Source organism: Mobula hypostoma, chromosome 1, assembly GCF_963921235.1.
Source record: "Mobula hypostoma chromosome 1, sMobHyp1.1, whole genome shotgun sequence".
Classification (NCBI taxonomy): Eukaryota; Metazoa; Chordata; class Chondrichthyes; order Myliobatiformes; family Myliobatidae; genus Mobula; species Mobula hypostoma.
The window spans coordinates 108,725,485-108,742,585 of record NC_086097.1 but is presented as its reverse complement, the minus strand read 5'-3'; the positions used below and the strand labels follow the sequence as shown (position 1 = coordinate 108,742,585).

Sequence of the window (17,101 nt, the reverse complement as noted above, 5' to 3'; positions counted from 1 at the left end):
AAAATACACAGCCGATATAAATTAGAAATAATGTATGTACAGTGTAGTATCACTGACCGGAATTGGGACAGCGCCGAGCACAGTGATGATTGTGTGTTAGGCTGAGTCGTCGGAGGTCAGGGTGGTGCAGTGGCCCCCACCCTCTGGGCAGCAAACCGATACCGATCTGCAAGGCATGCAGGGGTACAGTGGTAGCCGGGAGGCACACAGCACATCTTTAAGAAAAAAGCCAAAATAAACAAGCTAATTAATTAGGTGCCACCCGGCACATAATTGTTGGCCCAGATCAGAGGCGATTGCTGATTGCATCACCTCTGATCTGGGCCGAAATTTACGTGCTGAGCGGCACCTAATTAATTAGCTTGTTTATTTCGGCTTTTTTCTTAAAGATGTGCTGCGTACCTCCCGGCTAACGCTGCATTCTCCGCGAATTGGTATCTGTCCGGTGCCGGGGGGTGGAGTGGTGGGACACTGGGGTGTCATCTCGTCATCTATTTCCATTAGGGCAGGCAGCTCATCTTCTCCTATGACTGCCCGCCTCGATGTCGAAGGTCGAGGTTCGTCGTCTGCTGTGGCTGATGTGGAAGGCTTGAAAAACGACAGTATGCTTGACTACTTAGCCTCGCGCATTTTTCTATCATACAGTTCTTTGTAAGCACTCAAACCATCCTGCAAATATGCCCTAAACCGACGTATCCTTTCAAAATTAAAGTTGTACTTTATCATTGCAGCGAAAATCTCACGCAGTTGCTTCACGTTCAGTTCCTGGACAACTTCATTTTCGGTCCGTTCGCTGCTGCATTCGGTTTCGATTGTTATCCTTTCCTCTTCCAATTGCATCAGCTCTTCATCTATCAGTTTTTGGTCATGGGATGCCAAAACCTCTTCAATATCATCATCATCAACTTGCACAAGCCAAACTCATTTTGTCCTTACTTTGTTCACCACGATCGAAATGCTTAGTTATGTCTAGTTGTCTAGTTTTATGTTAAGTGTAACACCCTTACGAGCTCTTTTAGGTTTTTCCGAGACCTTAGAACTCATCTTGTTAACGGATGCTTGCAGGCAAGTGTTTAAGCAATGCCGGCTAGAATGCAGTTCCGAATCCGGGGGAGAGCGGCTGCTTTTTTTCACGCGTTGCTTTTCCTGCGCGCTGCCTTTTTTCGTAACAGTGAAAACACCTTCTGTTAGCGAAAACAGGGAACTAATGTAGATCTTTCGTAACAGTGAGGTTTCATAAAGTGAACGTTTGAAAAGCGGGGGACACCTGTATTCTAAAGGTCTGAAGATCCTTGAAGGTGACAGCAAAGATTAGTAATGTGGTTAAGGAGCAAATAGGATGCTGGCCTTTAATAAATAAACCATGGATCAGACTCAACTGGAATACTGCAAGCAGTTCTGGTCACCACACATTAGAAAATATATGAGGGTGCAGAGGATATTCACCAAGATGAAGCCTGGAAGGAAGAGTTTCATTCATAAGGAGAGACTGAAGAAGCTGGGTCTGTTTCTTTTGGAGCAAAGGAAGTAAAGAGGGTCATGATTGATATATAAAATTATGAAGGACATAGAAAAGATTGACTGCCGGAAATTTTTCCTCATTTCGGACACAAGGTAACAGAGACATTTACTTAGGCATCAGCAATTTAGATGGGATCTGAGGGGAGCCTTGTTACCAGAGAGTGAAATGTACCATGAATACACTGCCTGAGAGAGTTGCAGAAGTCAAGTCACTGACATGAATTAAAAACTGTTGAGACAAGCATTGGAGTAGGCTAGGCATTGAAGACTATGGGTCATGTACTAGAAGATGGGGATAATATGGATGGGTGCTCACTGGTCAGTTTGGATGTGGTGGGTTGTATGGCCTGTTAAACACAGGTGCACACAAAGGAATGAAACCCCTTCTATCCAACATTTTGTTAGCAAGTGTGCAGTCACTGGAAAACAAAATCAGGGGCAAGATTGATGTATCGGAGGGAAATGAGAGATTGTTATGTTCTATGTCTGCCTGAGATATGGCTTAGCCGCAGCATGCCTGATACAGTGATCAGACTTGAAGGCTTCGCGATTTACAGGATGGACCAAAATGCTGATTTGGAAAAGACAAATTTCATGGTAAATTCTTGCCTGTGCTCAGATGTGGCAGTTTTGTCAAACTTGTGTTCCCCTGACCTTAAACAGCTAACTGTCTACTGCCATCCATTCTATTCACTTGGGAGTTCTCATCTGTGATCATGATTGCAGACTATAATCAAGCGCATGAGTTACTGCATAATGCTGTCTCCAAACAAGAAATAGTCCATCCCAATACATTTGAAATCGTAGTTGGGGAATTCAACCAGGCTCGTTTGAAGAAAACTCTGCTCAATTACCATCAGTATATAACCTGTAGCACCAGCAGTCCCAACACACTGGACCGGCACAGACAGGGTAGACAGCCAGCTATTTAGTTCCCCCAGAGTAGAAATGTTGAATACTAGAAGGTAAAGAGGATGTGCTGAGCAAGTTTTTTTTTATACAGAGAAGATTTTAGTGTAAAAAGTGTTACTGAAAGCATACAAGGTTCAGAAGTGGTCATCCTGAAATGGGCTTCTAGGGTAGTAGTGGAAGTAGATGGCATTCATGCAACTTTCAGATAGGTAGGCAGAAAATGGCAGGATATAGATCATGTGCAGATGGTGGTGGTGGTGGTGGGGGGGGGGTGGGAATTAATTTAATTTAACAACACAGCACATACATTGTGACCAAAGGGCCTGTTCCATGATCTCTGTTCTGTTGAGCTTTGGTGGAAGGTGGAGGTGGCCAAGACAGAAAAGTCAGAGTAGGAAGAGGATGGTAGGGGTAGGGGGAATTTGGTGAGTTAATGTGACAGAATCTCAAATGTGGACTGAACCAAGGTGACAAAAGTTTGCATTTAGATTCCCAGAATAGTGTTAACTACATCGATAGTCTGATCATGGTGAAGAGCGCACCGCATAATGGGAGGCATGTGCAGTTTCTCAGTGCCTCAAGCAGAACAGATGATGGGCAGTGGGTGGGATGGAAAAGGGCAGCTCATTTTAAATACCCACTACCCTTTGTACAAAAAAAATTATCCCTCAGATCCCTTTCAAATCTTACCCTTCTCACCTTAAATTTATGTACTTGAGTTTAAAAATCCCCTACCCTGGGGGTGGGGGGGTGTGGGGAGAAGATATGGCCATTTACTTTATCTGTGTTCCCTATGTTTTTGTATACCTCCATAAGGTCATACCTCAGTCTTTTGTGCTGCCAGCCTACCCAGTCTCTTTAAAATTTATACCCTCTAATCCTGGTAACATTTACATGAATATTTTCATCACCCTTTCCAACTTAATGAAACCCTTCCTATACCAGACTGAGCATAACAGTTAAAATACAACAGTCAGGAAGGGTCCATTTGTATCCAGCAGATAAGTTGATCGGAAGAGAGTTTTGCTTGAAAGTATGAATTCAATTGCCTCGGTATGGTCAGAGTAACTGCAATAGCCACCCGCTTGCAGCTCCTTTTCTCAGCAGTTGTTAAGAAGTTGTCTTTCTAATAGAGATGGACACAGAGCTCTGGACCCTTGTAACTAGTGAGTACGTGCCTCTGCTAACATGCATGTCACCCACATTGTATTTGAAAACAAATGATAGGTGATGGTCAATGTTTTTGTTTCTTTTGCTACTTCAGTGCTGTTAGATCATGTTGTGATTCACAGCTTTGCCTGTTGGCTACTTTAGGAGTGTGGGTTTGTCAGTTTGTTTTTGTAGATGAAACTTAAGCTACCTTGGCAGGAAGGATTCCTTCTGGCACTTCCTGGAGAAAACATTTCCAAACTAGATTTCAATTTATTTCAGAGATCAGTGACAAACCGACAGTCCTCTACACATACAAGATGCTGGCAGAACTCAGCAGGTCAGGCAGCATCTATGAAAAGATTAAGCAGTCAACATTTTGGGCAGAGACCTGCCCTCAGGATTGGGGAAAAAAGAGATGAGATGAGAGAGTAAGAAGGTGCGGGGAGGGGAGATTTCCAGGATTGCAGATTTTCTCATGATTGTGTGTCCTCTACACGTGACACAAAATTCAGACCATTTGGTTAGTCATGGGACACCAGCAGAATTAATATCCTGGATTCTTGTACAAAAAAACAAGATGCTGAGGAACTCAATAGTTCAACAAGCACCTGAGGAAGTTTCAGGTCAAGATCGTTTATCTAGACCATGCCCATTTGGATTAATTGGATTTAAGGTTGATTAACTGACCAATGGCTTAATGAATCAGGGCCTGCATGGTTTTGCTAGCATGGTTCGGGAGGGTTTAAACTAATTTGCGAGGGGGATGGGACCCAGAGCGATAGAGCAGTGAAAGAAGTGCATGGAGTAAAGCCAGATCTAACATACTGAGAGGCTTTGAGGAAAGAGAAGCAGAATAAACAGGGTAAAGACAGTAAGGTAGAAATGTGTGTACCTCAATGCAAGAAGCATCAGGAACAAAGGTGATGAACTGAGAGCTTGGATACATACATGGAATTATGATGTAGTGGCCATTACAGAGATTTGGCTGGCACCAGGGCAGGAATGGATTCTCAATATTCCTGGATTTCAGTGCTTTAAAAAGGATAGAGTGAAGAGCCAGAGGTCCTGGTACATATAGGTACCAATGACATAGGTAGGAAAAGGGATGAGGTCCTGAAAGAAGAATATAGGGAGCTAGGAAGGGAGTTGAGAAAAAGGACCGCAAAGGTAGTAATCTCGGGATTACTGCCTGTGCCACGCGACAGTGAGAGTAGAAGTGCAATGAGGTGGAGGATAAATGCGTGGCTGAGGGATTGGAGCAGGGGGCAGGGATTCAAGTTTTTGGATCATTGGGACCTCTTTTGGCGCAGGTGTGACCTGTACAAAAAGGACGTGTTACACTTAAATCCTAGGGGGACCAATATCCTGGCAGGGAGATTAGCGGGGACTACTGAGGTGACTTTAAACTAGAATGGTTGGGGGGTGGGAATCAAATTAAAGCGGCTAGGTGTGAGGAGGTTAGTTCACAACAGAGGGATGGGAACCAGTGCAGAGAGACAGAGGGGTGTAAAGTGAGCGTAGAAGCAAAAAGTACAAAGGGGAAAAGTAAAAGTGGCAGGCCGACAAATCCAGGGCAAGCATTAAAAAGGGCTAAGAGAGTTGTAAAAGAGCGCCTGAAGGCTTTATGTGTCAATGCAAGGAGCATTCGTAATAAGGTGGATGAATTGAAAGTGCAGATTGTTATTAATGATTATGATATAGTTGGGATCACAGAGACATGGCTCCAGGGTGACCAGGGATGGGAGCTCAACGTTCAGGGATATTCAATATTCAGGAGGGATAGACACGAAGGAAGGGGAGGTGGGGTGGCGTTGCTGGTTAAAAAAGAGATTAACGCAATAGAAAGGAAGGACATAAGCCGGGAAGATGTGGAATCGATATGGGTAGAGCTGCGTAACACTAAGGGGCAGAAGACGCTGGTGGGAGTTGTGTACAGGCCACCTAACAGTAGTAGTGAGGTCGGAGATGGTATTAAACAGGAAATTAGAAATGTGTGCAGTAAAGGAACAGCAGTTATAATGGGTGACTTCAATCTACATGTAGACTGGGTGAACCAAATTGGTAAAGGTGCTGAGGAAGAGGATTTCTTGGAATGTATGCGGGATGGTTTTTTGAACCAACATGTCGAGGAACCGACTAGAGAGCAGGCTATTCTGGACTGGGTTTTGAGCAATGAGGAAGGGTTAATTAGCAATCTTGTCGTGAGAGGCCCCTTGGGTAAGAGTGACCATAATATGGTGGAATTCTTCATTAACATGGAGAGTGACGTAGTTAATTCAGAAACAAAGGTTCTGAACTTAAAGAGGGGTAACTTTGAAGGTATGAGACATGAATTAGCTAAGATAGACTGGCAAATGACACTTCAAGGATTGACGGTGGATATGCAATGGCAGGCATTTAAAGGTTGCATGGATGAACTACAACAATTGTTCATCCCAGTTTGGCAAAAGAATAAATCAAGGAAGGTAGTGCACCCGTGGCTGACAAGAGAAATTAGGGATAGTATCAATTCCAAAGAAGTAGCATACAAATTAGCCAGAGAAAGTGGCTCACCTGAGGACTGGGAGAAATTCAGAGTTCAGCAGAGGAGGACAAAGGGCTTAATTAGGAAGGGGAAAAAAGATTATGAGAGAAAACTGGCAGAGAACATAAAAACGGACTGTAAAAGCTTTTATAGATATGTAAAAAGGAAAAGACTGATAAAGACAAATGTAGGTCCCCTGCAAACAGAAACAGGTGAATTGATTATGGGGAGCAAGGACATGGCAGACCAATTGAATAATTACTTTGGTTCTGTCTTCACTAAGGAGGACATAAATAATCTTCCAGAAATAGTAAGGGACAGAGGGTCCAGTGAGATGGAGGAACTGAGCGAAATACATGTTAGTAGGGAAGTGGTGTTAGGTAAATTGAAGGGATTGAAGGCAGATAAATCCCCAGGGCCAGATGGTCTGCATCCCAGAGTGCTTAAGGAAGTGGCCCAAGAAATAGTGGATGCATTAGTGATAATTTTTCAAAACTCGTTAGATTCTGGACTAGTTCCTGAGGATTGGAGGGTGGCTAATGTAACCCCACTTTTTAAAAAAGGAGGGAGAGAGAAACCGGGGAATTATAGGCCGGTTAGCCTAACGTCGGTGGTGGGGAAACTGCTGGAGTCAGTTATCAAGGATGTGATAACAGCACATTTGGAAAGCGGTGAAATGATCGGACAAAGTCAGCATGGATTTGTGAAAGGAAAATCATGTCTGACGAATCTCATAGAATTTTTTGAGGATGTAACTAGTAGAGTGGATAGGGGAGAACCAGTGGATGTGGTATATTTGGATTTTCAAAAGGCTTTTGACAAGGTCCCACATAGGAGATTAGTGTGCAAACTTAAAGCACACGGTATTGGGGGTAAGGTATTGGTGTGGGTGGAGAATTGGTTAGCAGACAGGAAGCAAAGAGTGGGAATAAACGGGACCTTTTCAGAATGGCAGGCGGTGACTAGTGGGGTACCGCAAGGCTCAGTGCTGGGACCCCAGTTGTTTACAATATATATTAATGACTTGGATGAGGGAATTAAATGCAGCATCTCCAAGTTTGCGGATGACACAAAGCTGGGTGGCAGTGTTAGCAGTGAGGAGGATGCTAAGAGGATGCAGGGTGACTTGGATAGGTTGGGTGAGTGGGCAAACTCATGGCAGATGCAATTTAATGTGGATAAATGTGAAGTTATCCACTTTGGTGGCAAAAATAGGAAAACAGATTATTATCTGAATGGTGGCCGATTAGGAAAAGGGGAGGTGCAACGAGACCTGGGTGTCATTATACACCAGTCATTGAAAGTGGGCATGCAGGTACAGCAGGCGGTGAAAAAGGCGAACGGTATGCTGGCATTTATAGCGAGAGGATTCGAGTACAGGAGCAGGGAGGTACTACTGCAGTTGTACAAGGCCTTGGTGAGACCACACCTGGAGTATTGTGTGCAGTTTTGGTCCCCTAATCTGAGGAAAGACATCCTTGCCATAGAGGGAGTACAAAGAAGGTTCACCAGATTGATTCCTGGGATGGCAGGTCTTTCATATGAAGAAAGACTGGATGAACTGGGCTTGTACTCGTTGGAATTTAGAAGATTGAGGGGGGATCTGATTGAAACGTATAAGATCCTAAAGGGATTGGACAGGCTAGATGCGGGAAGATTGTTCCCGATGTTGGGGAGGTCTAGAACGAGGGGTCACAGTTTGAGGATAGAGGGGAAGCCTTTTAGGACCGAGGTTAGGAAAAACTTCTTCACACAGAGAGTGGTGAATCTGTGGAATTCTCTGCCACAGCAAACTGTTGAGGCCAGTTCATTAGCTATGTTTAAAAGGAAGTTAGATATGGCCCTTGTGGCTACAGGGGTCAGGGGGTATGGAGGGAAGGCTGGGTTCTGAGTTGGATGATCAGCCATGATCATAATAAATGGCAGTGCAGGCTCGAAGGGCCGAATGGCCTACTCCTGCACCTATTTTCTATGTTTCTATGTTTCTATATGATAGAGAGGGCAAAAAAAGGGGAGGAGGAGTGGCATTACTGGTCAGGGATACTATTACAGCTACAGAAAGGGTGGGTAATGTAGCAGGATCCTCTTTTGAGTCAATATGGGTGGAAGTCAGGAACAGGAAGGGAGCAGTTACTCTATTAGGCATATTCTATAGGCCCCCTGGTAGCAGCAGAAATACAGAGGAGCAGATTGGGAGGCAGATTTTGGAAAGGTGCAAAAATAACAGGGTTGTTATCATGGATGACTTAAACTTCCCTAATATTGATTGGCACCTGATTAGTTCCAAGGGTTTAGATGGGGCAGACTTTGTTAAGTGTGTCCAGGACGGATTCCTGTCACAGTATGTGGACAGGCCTACCAGGGGGAATGCCATACTAGATCTAGTACTAGATAATTAACCGGGTCAGGTCACAGATCTCTCAGTGGGTGAGCATCTGGGGGACAGTGACCACCGCTCCCTGGCCTTTAGCATTATCATGGAAAAGGATAGAATCAAAGAGGACAGGAAAATTTTTAATTGGGGAAAGGCAAATTATGAGGCTATAAGGCTAGAACTTGCGGGTGTGAATTGGGATGATGTTTTTGCAGGGAAATGTACTATGGACATGTGGTTGATGTTTAGAGATCTCTTGCGGGATGTTAGGGATAAATTTGTCGCGGTGAGGAAGATAAAGAATGGTAGGATGAAGGAACCATGGGTGACAAGTGAGGTGGAAAATCTAGTCAGGTGGAAGAAGGCAGCATACATGAGGTTTAGAAAGCAAGGATCAGATGGGTCTATTGAGGAATATAGGGAAGCAAGAAAGGAGCTTAAGAAGGGGCTGAGAAGAGCAAGAAGAGGGCATGAGAAGGCCTTGGCGAGTAGGGTAAAGGAAAACCCCAAGGCATTCTTCAATTATGTGAAGAAAAAAAGGACGACAGGAGTGAAGGTAGGACCGATTAGAGATAAAGGTGAGAAGATGTGCCTGGAGGCTGTGGAAGTGAGCGAGGTCCTCAATGAATACTTCTCCTCAGTATTCACCAATGAGAGAGAACTTGATGATGGTGAGGACAATATGAGTGAGGTTGATGTTCTGGTGCATGTTGATATTAAGGGAGAGGAGGTGTTGGAGTTGTTAAAATACATTAGGACAGATAAGTCCCCGGGGCCTGACAGAATATTCCCCAGGCTGCTCCACGAGGCGAGAGAAGAGATTGCTGAGCCTCTGGCTAGGATCTTTATGTCCTCGTTGTCCATGGGAATAGTACCGGAGGATTGGAGGGAGGTGAATGTTGTCCCCTTGTTCAAAAAGGGTAGTAGGGATAGTCCGGGTAATTATAGACCAGTGAGCCTTACATCTGTGGTGGGAAAGCTGTTGGAAAAGATTCTTAGAGATAGGTTCTATAGGCAATTAGAGCATCATGGTCTGATCAGGGACAGTCAGCATGGCTTTGTGAAGGGCAGATCATGTCTAACAAGCCTGATAGAGTTCTTTGAGGAGGTGACCAGGCATATAGATGAGGGTAGTGCAGTGGATGTGATCTATATGGATTTTAGTAAGGCATTTGACAAGGTTCCACATGGTAGGCTTATTCAGAAAGTTAGAAGGCATGGGATCCAGGGAAGTTTGGCCAGGTGGATTCAGAATTGGCTTGCCTGCAGAAGGTAGAGTTTGGTGGTGGAGGGAGTACATTCGGACTGGAGCATTGTGACTAGTGGTGTCCCCCAAGGATCTGTTCTGGGACCTCTTCTTTTCGTGATTTTTATTAACGACCTTGATGTGGGGGTAGAAGGGTGGGTTGGCAAGTTTGCAGACAACACAAAGGTTGGTGGTGTTGTAGATAGTGTAAAGGATTGTCAAAGATTGCAGAGAGACATTGATAGGATGCAGAAGTGGGCTGAGAAGTGGCAGATGGAGTTCAACCCGGAGAAGTGTGAGGTGGTACACTTTGGAAGGACAAACTCTAGGGCAGAGTACAAAGTAAATGGCAGGATACTTGGTAGTGTGGAGGAGCAGAGGGATCTCGGTGTACATGTCCACAGTCCCTGAAAGTTGCCTCACAGGTGGATAGGGTAGTTAAGAAAGCTTATGGGGTGTTAGCTTTCATAAGTCGAGGTATAGAGTTTAAGAGTCGCGATGTAATGATGCAGCTCTATAAAACTCTGGTTAGGCCACACATGGAGTACTGTGTCCAGTTCTGGTCACCTCACTATAGGAAGGATGTGGAAGCATTGGAAAGGGTACAGAGGAGATTTACCAGGACACTGCCTGGTTTAGAAAGTATGCACTATGATCAGAGATTAAGGGAGTTAGGGCTTTACTCTTTGGAGAGAAGGAGGATGAGAGGAGACATGATAGAGGTGTACAAGATAATAAGAGGAATAGATCGAGTGGATAGCCAGCACCTCTTCTCCAGGGCACCACTGCTCAATACAAGAGGACATGGCTTTAAGGTAAGGGGTGGGAAGTTCAATGCGGATATTAGGGGAAGGTTTTTCACTCAGAGAGTGGTTGGTGCATGGAATGCACTGCCTGAGTCAGTGGTGGAGGCAGATACACTAGTGAAGTTTAAGAGACTACTAGACAGGTACATGGAGGATTTAAGGTGGAGGCTTATATGGGAGGGAAGGTTTGAGGGTCGGCACAACATTGTGGGCCAAAGGGCCTGTACTGTGCTGTACTATTCTATGTTCTATGGCCAAAGGGAATGAGATATAAACTAAAATTTTAATTGTTCACAAAGTTCAACAATCTCATAAATTATTGTTTATATTACACCATCTTGTAATTGTTATATGCCCCATTTCCATCCATTTTCTTGTCATTTAATCTCACTTGCTATTCAACCATCATTGGATTCTCAATTTCCTCACTTGCAGACCAGAGTCAATTCGGATTGACAACAACATCTCCTCCCGAATCTGCATCAGCACAGGTGCACCACAAGGCTGAGTGGTTAGCCCCCTGCTCTACTCACTTTACACTTATGACTGTGTAACAAAGCACAGCTCCAATGCCATTTTTTAAGTTTGCTGACAAAACCACTGCTGTTGGCTGAATCAAGGATGGTGATGAATCAGTATATAGGAGGGAGATTGAAATTCTGGATGAATGGTGCCACAACAACAATTTCTCTCTTTCAATGTCATCAAGACCAAGGAGCTGCTTATTGACTTCAATAGAGGGAAACTGGAGGTCTATGAGCCAGTTCTCATTGGGGGATCAGAGGTGGAAAGAACATAGAACATGGAATAGTACAGCACAGTACAGTCCCTTCAGCCCACAATGTTGTGCCGACCCTTAAACCCTGCCTCCCATATAACTACTACTACGTCGACTCAGGCCTAGGGGGCCGGTGTCGGGCATGATGAAGGACTCTCCACTTCTCCCTCTCCCTCATCGATGTGTTCAGTTCATCTACATTAGCTGTGCTGCTGTCTTCTAGGAGCATGTTGACCATAGTCTTGGGAGGGTGCCCAGGGTTCATCCTCCCATGCTTGGGCTCCCATATGATGACTCGGCTCCCATATAACCCCGCACCTTAAATTCCTCCATATACCTGTCTAGTAGTCTCTTAAATTTCACTAGTGTATCTGCCTCCACCACTGACTCAGGCAGTACATTCCATGCACCAACCACTCTCTGAGTAAAAAACCTTCCTCTAATGTCCCCCTTGAACTTCCCACCCCTTACCTTAAAGCCACGTCCTCTAGTATTGAGCAGTGGTGCCCTGGGGAACTGGCTGTCCACTCTGTCTATTCCTCTTTATATCTTGTATACCCCTCTATCATATCTCCTCTCACCCTCCTTCTCTCCAAAGAGTAAAGCCATAGCTCCCTTAATCTCTGAGCATAATGCATACTCTCTAAACCAGGCAGCATCCTGGTAAATCTCCTCTGTACCCTTTCCAATGCTTCTACATCCTTCCTATTGTGAGGCGACCAGAACTGGACACGGTACTCCAAGTGTGGCCTAACCAGAGTTTTATAGATCTGCATCATTACCTCATGACTCTTAAAATCTATCCCTCGACTTATGAAAGCTAACACCCCATAAGCTTTCTTAACTACCCTATCTACCTGTGAGGCAACTTTCAGGGATCTGTGGACATGTACCCCCAGATCCCTCTGCTCATCCACACTACCATGTATCCTGCCATTTATTTAGTACTCTGCCTTGGAGTTTGTCCTTCCCAAGTGTACCACCTCACACTTCTCCAGGTTGAACTCCATCTGCCACTTCTCAGCTCACTTCTGCATCCTATCAATGTCTCTCTGCAATCTTCGACAATCCTCTACACTACCCCCAACACAACCAACCTTTGTGTTGTCTACAAATTTGCCAACCCACCCTTCTACCCCCACATCCAGGTCGTTAATAAAAAATCACGAAAGTAGAGGTTCCATAACCAATCCTTGTGGGACACCACTAGTCACAACGCTCCAATTCGAATGTACTCCACCACAACCCTCTACCTTCCGCAGGCAAGCTAATTCTGAATCCACCTGACCAAACTTCCCTGGATCCCATACCTTCTGACTTTCTGAATAAGCCTACTGTGTGGAACCTTGTCAAATGCCTTACTAAAATCCATATAGATCACATCCACTGCACTACCCTCATCTATATGTCTGGTCACTTCCTCAAAGAACTCAGGCTTGTTAGACACGATCTGCCCTTCACAAAGCCATGCTGACTGTTCCTGATCAGACCATGATTCTCTAAATGCCTATAGATCCTATCTCTAAGAATCTTTTCCAACAGCTTTCCCAGCACAGACGTAAGGTTCACTGGTCTATAATTACCCGGACTATCCCTACTACCTTTTCTGAACAAGGGGATAACATTCGCCTCCCTCCAATCCTCCGGTACCATTCCCATGGACAATGAGGACATAAAGATCCTAGCCAGAGGCTCAGCAATCTCTTCCCTCGCCTTGTGGAGCAGCCTGGGGAATATTCCGTCGGGCCCTGGGGACTTACCCATCCTAATGTATTTTAACAACTCCAACACCTCCTCTTCCTTAATATCAACATGCTCCAGAACATCGTGTGCAAGGTTGTTGCTGTGACACCACACCACCTGCTGATCTAACTCACTCCTGCATGCCTCGTCATTACCATCTGAGATTCTGCCAACTATAGTGGTGTCATCGGCAAATTTATAGATGGCATTTTACTGAGTCTAATCACATTGTCATGAGTGTAAGGAACTTAGAGCAATGAGCTAAGGGCACATCCTTGATGTGTGCCTGTGTTGATTGACAGTGAGGAGGAGATTTCTGATCCTCACTCATTGTGGTCTCCCGATCATGAAGTCAAGGATTCATTTGCGGAAGGAGGTACAGAGGCTCAGTATTTGAAGTTTCTTGATTGTAAAGTATTAACTCTTTTCCTCACTATTTTCCAGTTATGGAGAAATGCTATAAACCTGTGGAAAGACCTGAGGGAATATCAGCAACTTTTCTATGCAGAAATTTTCCAACCTTTCAAACTCAAGAGACAAGCTCAGGCAAGTTATAAAACTAATAATGGGGCAAGTTTTATTGTCAAAGTGTATGAGGTTTGGAAATATTTTGCAGAAAGTCAAGCAGCTTGCCCAACCAACAGACAGAATGCTCTATTGGAGCTATAAAAGGAGTGAGCAGATAACTAGCCTCCAGGGGGATTTTTTTTCCCTAAGCACGAGATTCTACTGATGCTGGAAATCCAGAGAAACACACACAAAGTATGGAAGAACTTAATAAGTCAGGCAGATTTTATGGAAAAGAATAAACAGCTGAAGTTTTAGGACAAGACATTCCATTGAGACCAGGTTATTCATCAAGGTATTTTTTCTGAAGTTCCAATTCAACCTGCTTTATAGGTTCTAGTGTGGCCAGGAAACTGCAGTGAAGCAGTGCATACTTTGTCCTCGAAATTGTCACTATCACACATTCCTTTGGGAACCAATAGGAGCAGAGTACTTCCATCCAAACATTTGGCTCCTCCCCCTGCACCTCCATTGTAAAAAAAAACTTGGAAGTCTCTCAAACTTCTACAAGTAAAGATTGCATTAATTTGAAAGCTCTTTTCCATGGTTAGAGATTACGCCCATCACAGCCCCTGCACCCGCCCTCTCCTTCCCCTAGCCTTGAAGTTGGGAATCTAAACATTCTGGTCTTGTGTCTTCATTGAGTCTTTCCCATCTAACTTTAAGCCAATCAAGCCGACTTCTCAGTGTCAGGCCCAAAAGATGCATGGAGTTAAAATTCCACATCACATGCAGAAACTCTGATCCATGACTTCTATGTCCAAATGCTGCCCTATCACCCTCAACACCACATCCCAGCCTCCAACCTAATCAGCCCCAATGAATAGCTAAGCTGTAGTTAGCAAACTATTATAAAAAAAAACACATTGATTCTTCTTCATATCTGATTGCTGACATCAGGGCTATAAAAATATATCTGAGCTGGAGTGGAAGAGCAGAAGAATTCCAACATTTTTAGTGATTTTATTTAGCTGGGATTTCTTTAACGATATTCTCATTAATTAGCTAGCTTTTGAAAATAAGCTGCAGTATAAATGTCTGTAACGTGATTATTCTCACTACAGTTTTGTAAGAGTTATGAGTTACAAACTGGGATATTTTCATATTTAAATAATTCCACAACTCAGTGGAAGATTTATGGGAGGGTGGTAAGATAGTCGGGGAAATTATTGTTATTAGTTTCTTGTCACGTTGATTCCTCTAATATTTTAAGAATGAGATGAACAGCCCTACTGACTGGACTTCCTTGGAAATTTTAGGTAATTGAATCGCTCATGTTTGCCTGATTTTGTAATCCAGTTTATTTTAGGCCAAAATAATATTTTATATTCTTAGGGAACTTTATGCTCTATGTTTTAAACTTTGCTGATTTCTGACTGAGCTTTTCATATTATTTCCATATGTTTTAGTACATTTTTGCAACATATATTGTTGATGGGTCTTTATCAGATGTTGGATTAAATGCAGAGAATAGGAAAAGCATCTATAAACAATTGGAGCCACCTTTTGAAGACTTGTTTGATCAAATAGAGGAACACACTCTTATCTCGCTTCTGGTACCGTGGATTCACATGATTGAAATAGACATGTCAAGATTCAGAAAGGTATAATCTACGGTATTTATCCAACTAGACTAGAAATTGGTCATTTTGTATTCCTTTATTTCTGTGTTTTTCTATATCGTTTATTCTTTCCTCATTAATAAAACTAGCAGATAATTTAATCTCCATTCCGTTAATAAGGACCATGTGTGAAATAGTTATCTCTAAGGGAGTACTGGTCTTCCAGATATTCTTGATATGACGACTGAGCTTTAATAACTGAATATGAGGATCTCAGTGATTGCTGACAGATCATTTATTGCTGGAAAAGAGAAAAATATCACTGAGCATGACTATCCTCGCACCCTCCCAACTCCCTCAATAAAATGACTATTTTGCTATTATTTTGATAAATGTTTTTATCTTTGTGTCAAGGGGTTTTAAATTGGAGAAATACAAGGTAAGTGACTCAGTATTGCAATGATTAAGCAACACTTTACAAAAATGCTGTTGGTGTCTGTTTCCCACTGCTGTCTGTAAGGAATTTTTATGCTCTCTGGGTACTCGGGTTTCCTGCCACATTCCAAAAATGTAAAGTTAGGGTTATTAAGTTGTGGGCATGCCATGTTGGCACTAGAAGCGTGGCACCACTTACGGGCTGCCCAGTGCAATACTCGCTGATTAGATTTGATGCAAGTAACATATCTTGCAATGTTTTGCTATACATAAGATAAAAAATAAGCCAATCTTTAGAAAACTTATTGTGCTTATGTAAACTTATCTACTGTATGTTTACTGTCCCATTATATTATTTATTCATAGGTATAAAAAAGACAAATTACTGAGAAACAAATTATATATTTAAATAGATACAGAACAAATTAGAAGACTACCAATACTACCACAGAGCTATGAAATTGTGCATTAGTTCCTAATAGTTATTGATGGAAGAATTCATTCAGCATACACTGCCATGTTCTTTTGATTGATTGTAAGCAAACAAAATCAGTGCAGACCCCTTTTGCAGATAATGGACTCCATCGTACAATGCTTTTGACGATAGCATCCTCCAAATGTTCATTTTCATTGCAACATTCAAGATGGTTGTTATTACTTTCAAATTCTTTATAGTTCCTCACTTGCTGAAGTAGTGAAATAATTTCCTTTTCAATCCCAGCCATTTCTGGCATCTCTGAGCCTGAATGTTTGAAATCACAGTGATAAAAACAGTTCTAAATTGTCTTGCTGCTTATTTCTTACCAACAGTCAGTGACTAAAAGTCACTGCTTTTTGAACACATACACAACTGTCGCTATTTAAAAACTGTTTGCTCTAAGCACAGTGTCGTGTCTAACGGACACACAAGCGCACAAGATGAACTCTAGTTATGAACTGTTTGGCATCAATCTCCTGTCCCCGTTAAGCACCAAATAAAGGAAGGCAAATCCAGGCTATTTTCTCAATTAGTTTTTGTTCTTTAAGAGTTGCTCAAATAAGTGGCTGCCTGGATTAATTGGACTCCACTGTGTATGTTTAAAGTAGCTGATCTGAAAATATATACCATTCTAGAGTGAACCCGTTAGACAGTTTTTATTATGTCTCCTTCTGCAAAAATACCTCCTGAAGTAAATGGAAATTATACTGAAGGTTGACTGAAATTCTCATCATCATCCAGTACATACTATTGGAATGATGTGTTTTACTGTTTCAGCTGTAAGATGTTTGTACTTAAAAAAAGTAAGGAGTTTGTACTTTCTTCCCATGACTGCATGGGTGTCCTCCAGGCACTCCACATTCCACCCACATTCCAATGGTTAGGATTGGTGAGTTGTGGGTATGGCAATACTGCAGGTTGCCCCAGCACATCTGTTTTGGCTGTTGATGCAAGTGACACATTTCTTCGTATGTTTCAATGTTTTGATGTACAGTACCTGGGT

At 43.1% G+C, this 17,101-nt stretch overlaps 1 protein-coding gene across 1 annotated transcript in view; it reads left to right on the top strand.

The window, feature by feature from the left end:
- The window catches only part of LOC134342710 (regulator of G-protein signaling 22-like), a 184,412-nt gene that overhangs the window by 104,909 nt on the left and 62,402 nt on the right, over positions 1-17,101 (top strand). The window contains exons 14-15 of the mRNA XM_063041199.1: positions 13,501-13,602; positions 15,033-15,227. Of these exons, the coding sequence (XP_062897269.1) occupies positions 13,501-13,602; positions 15,033-15,227 (297 nt within the window). The remainder of the gene's footprint in view (positions 1-13,500; positions 13,603-15,032; positions 15,228-17,101) is intronic.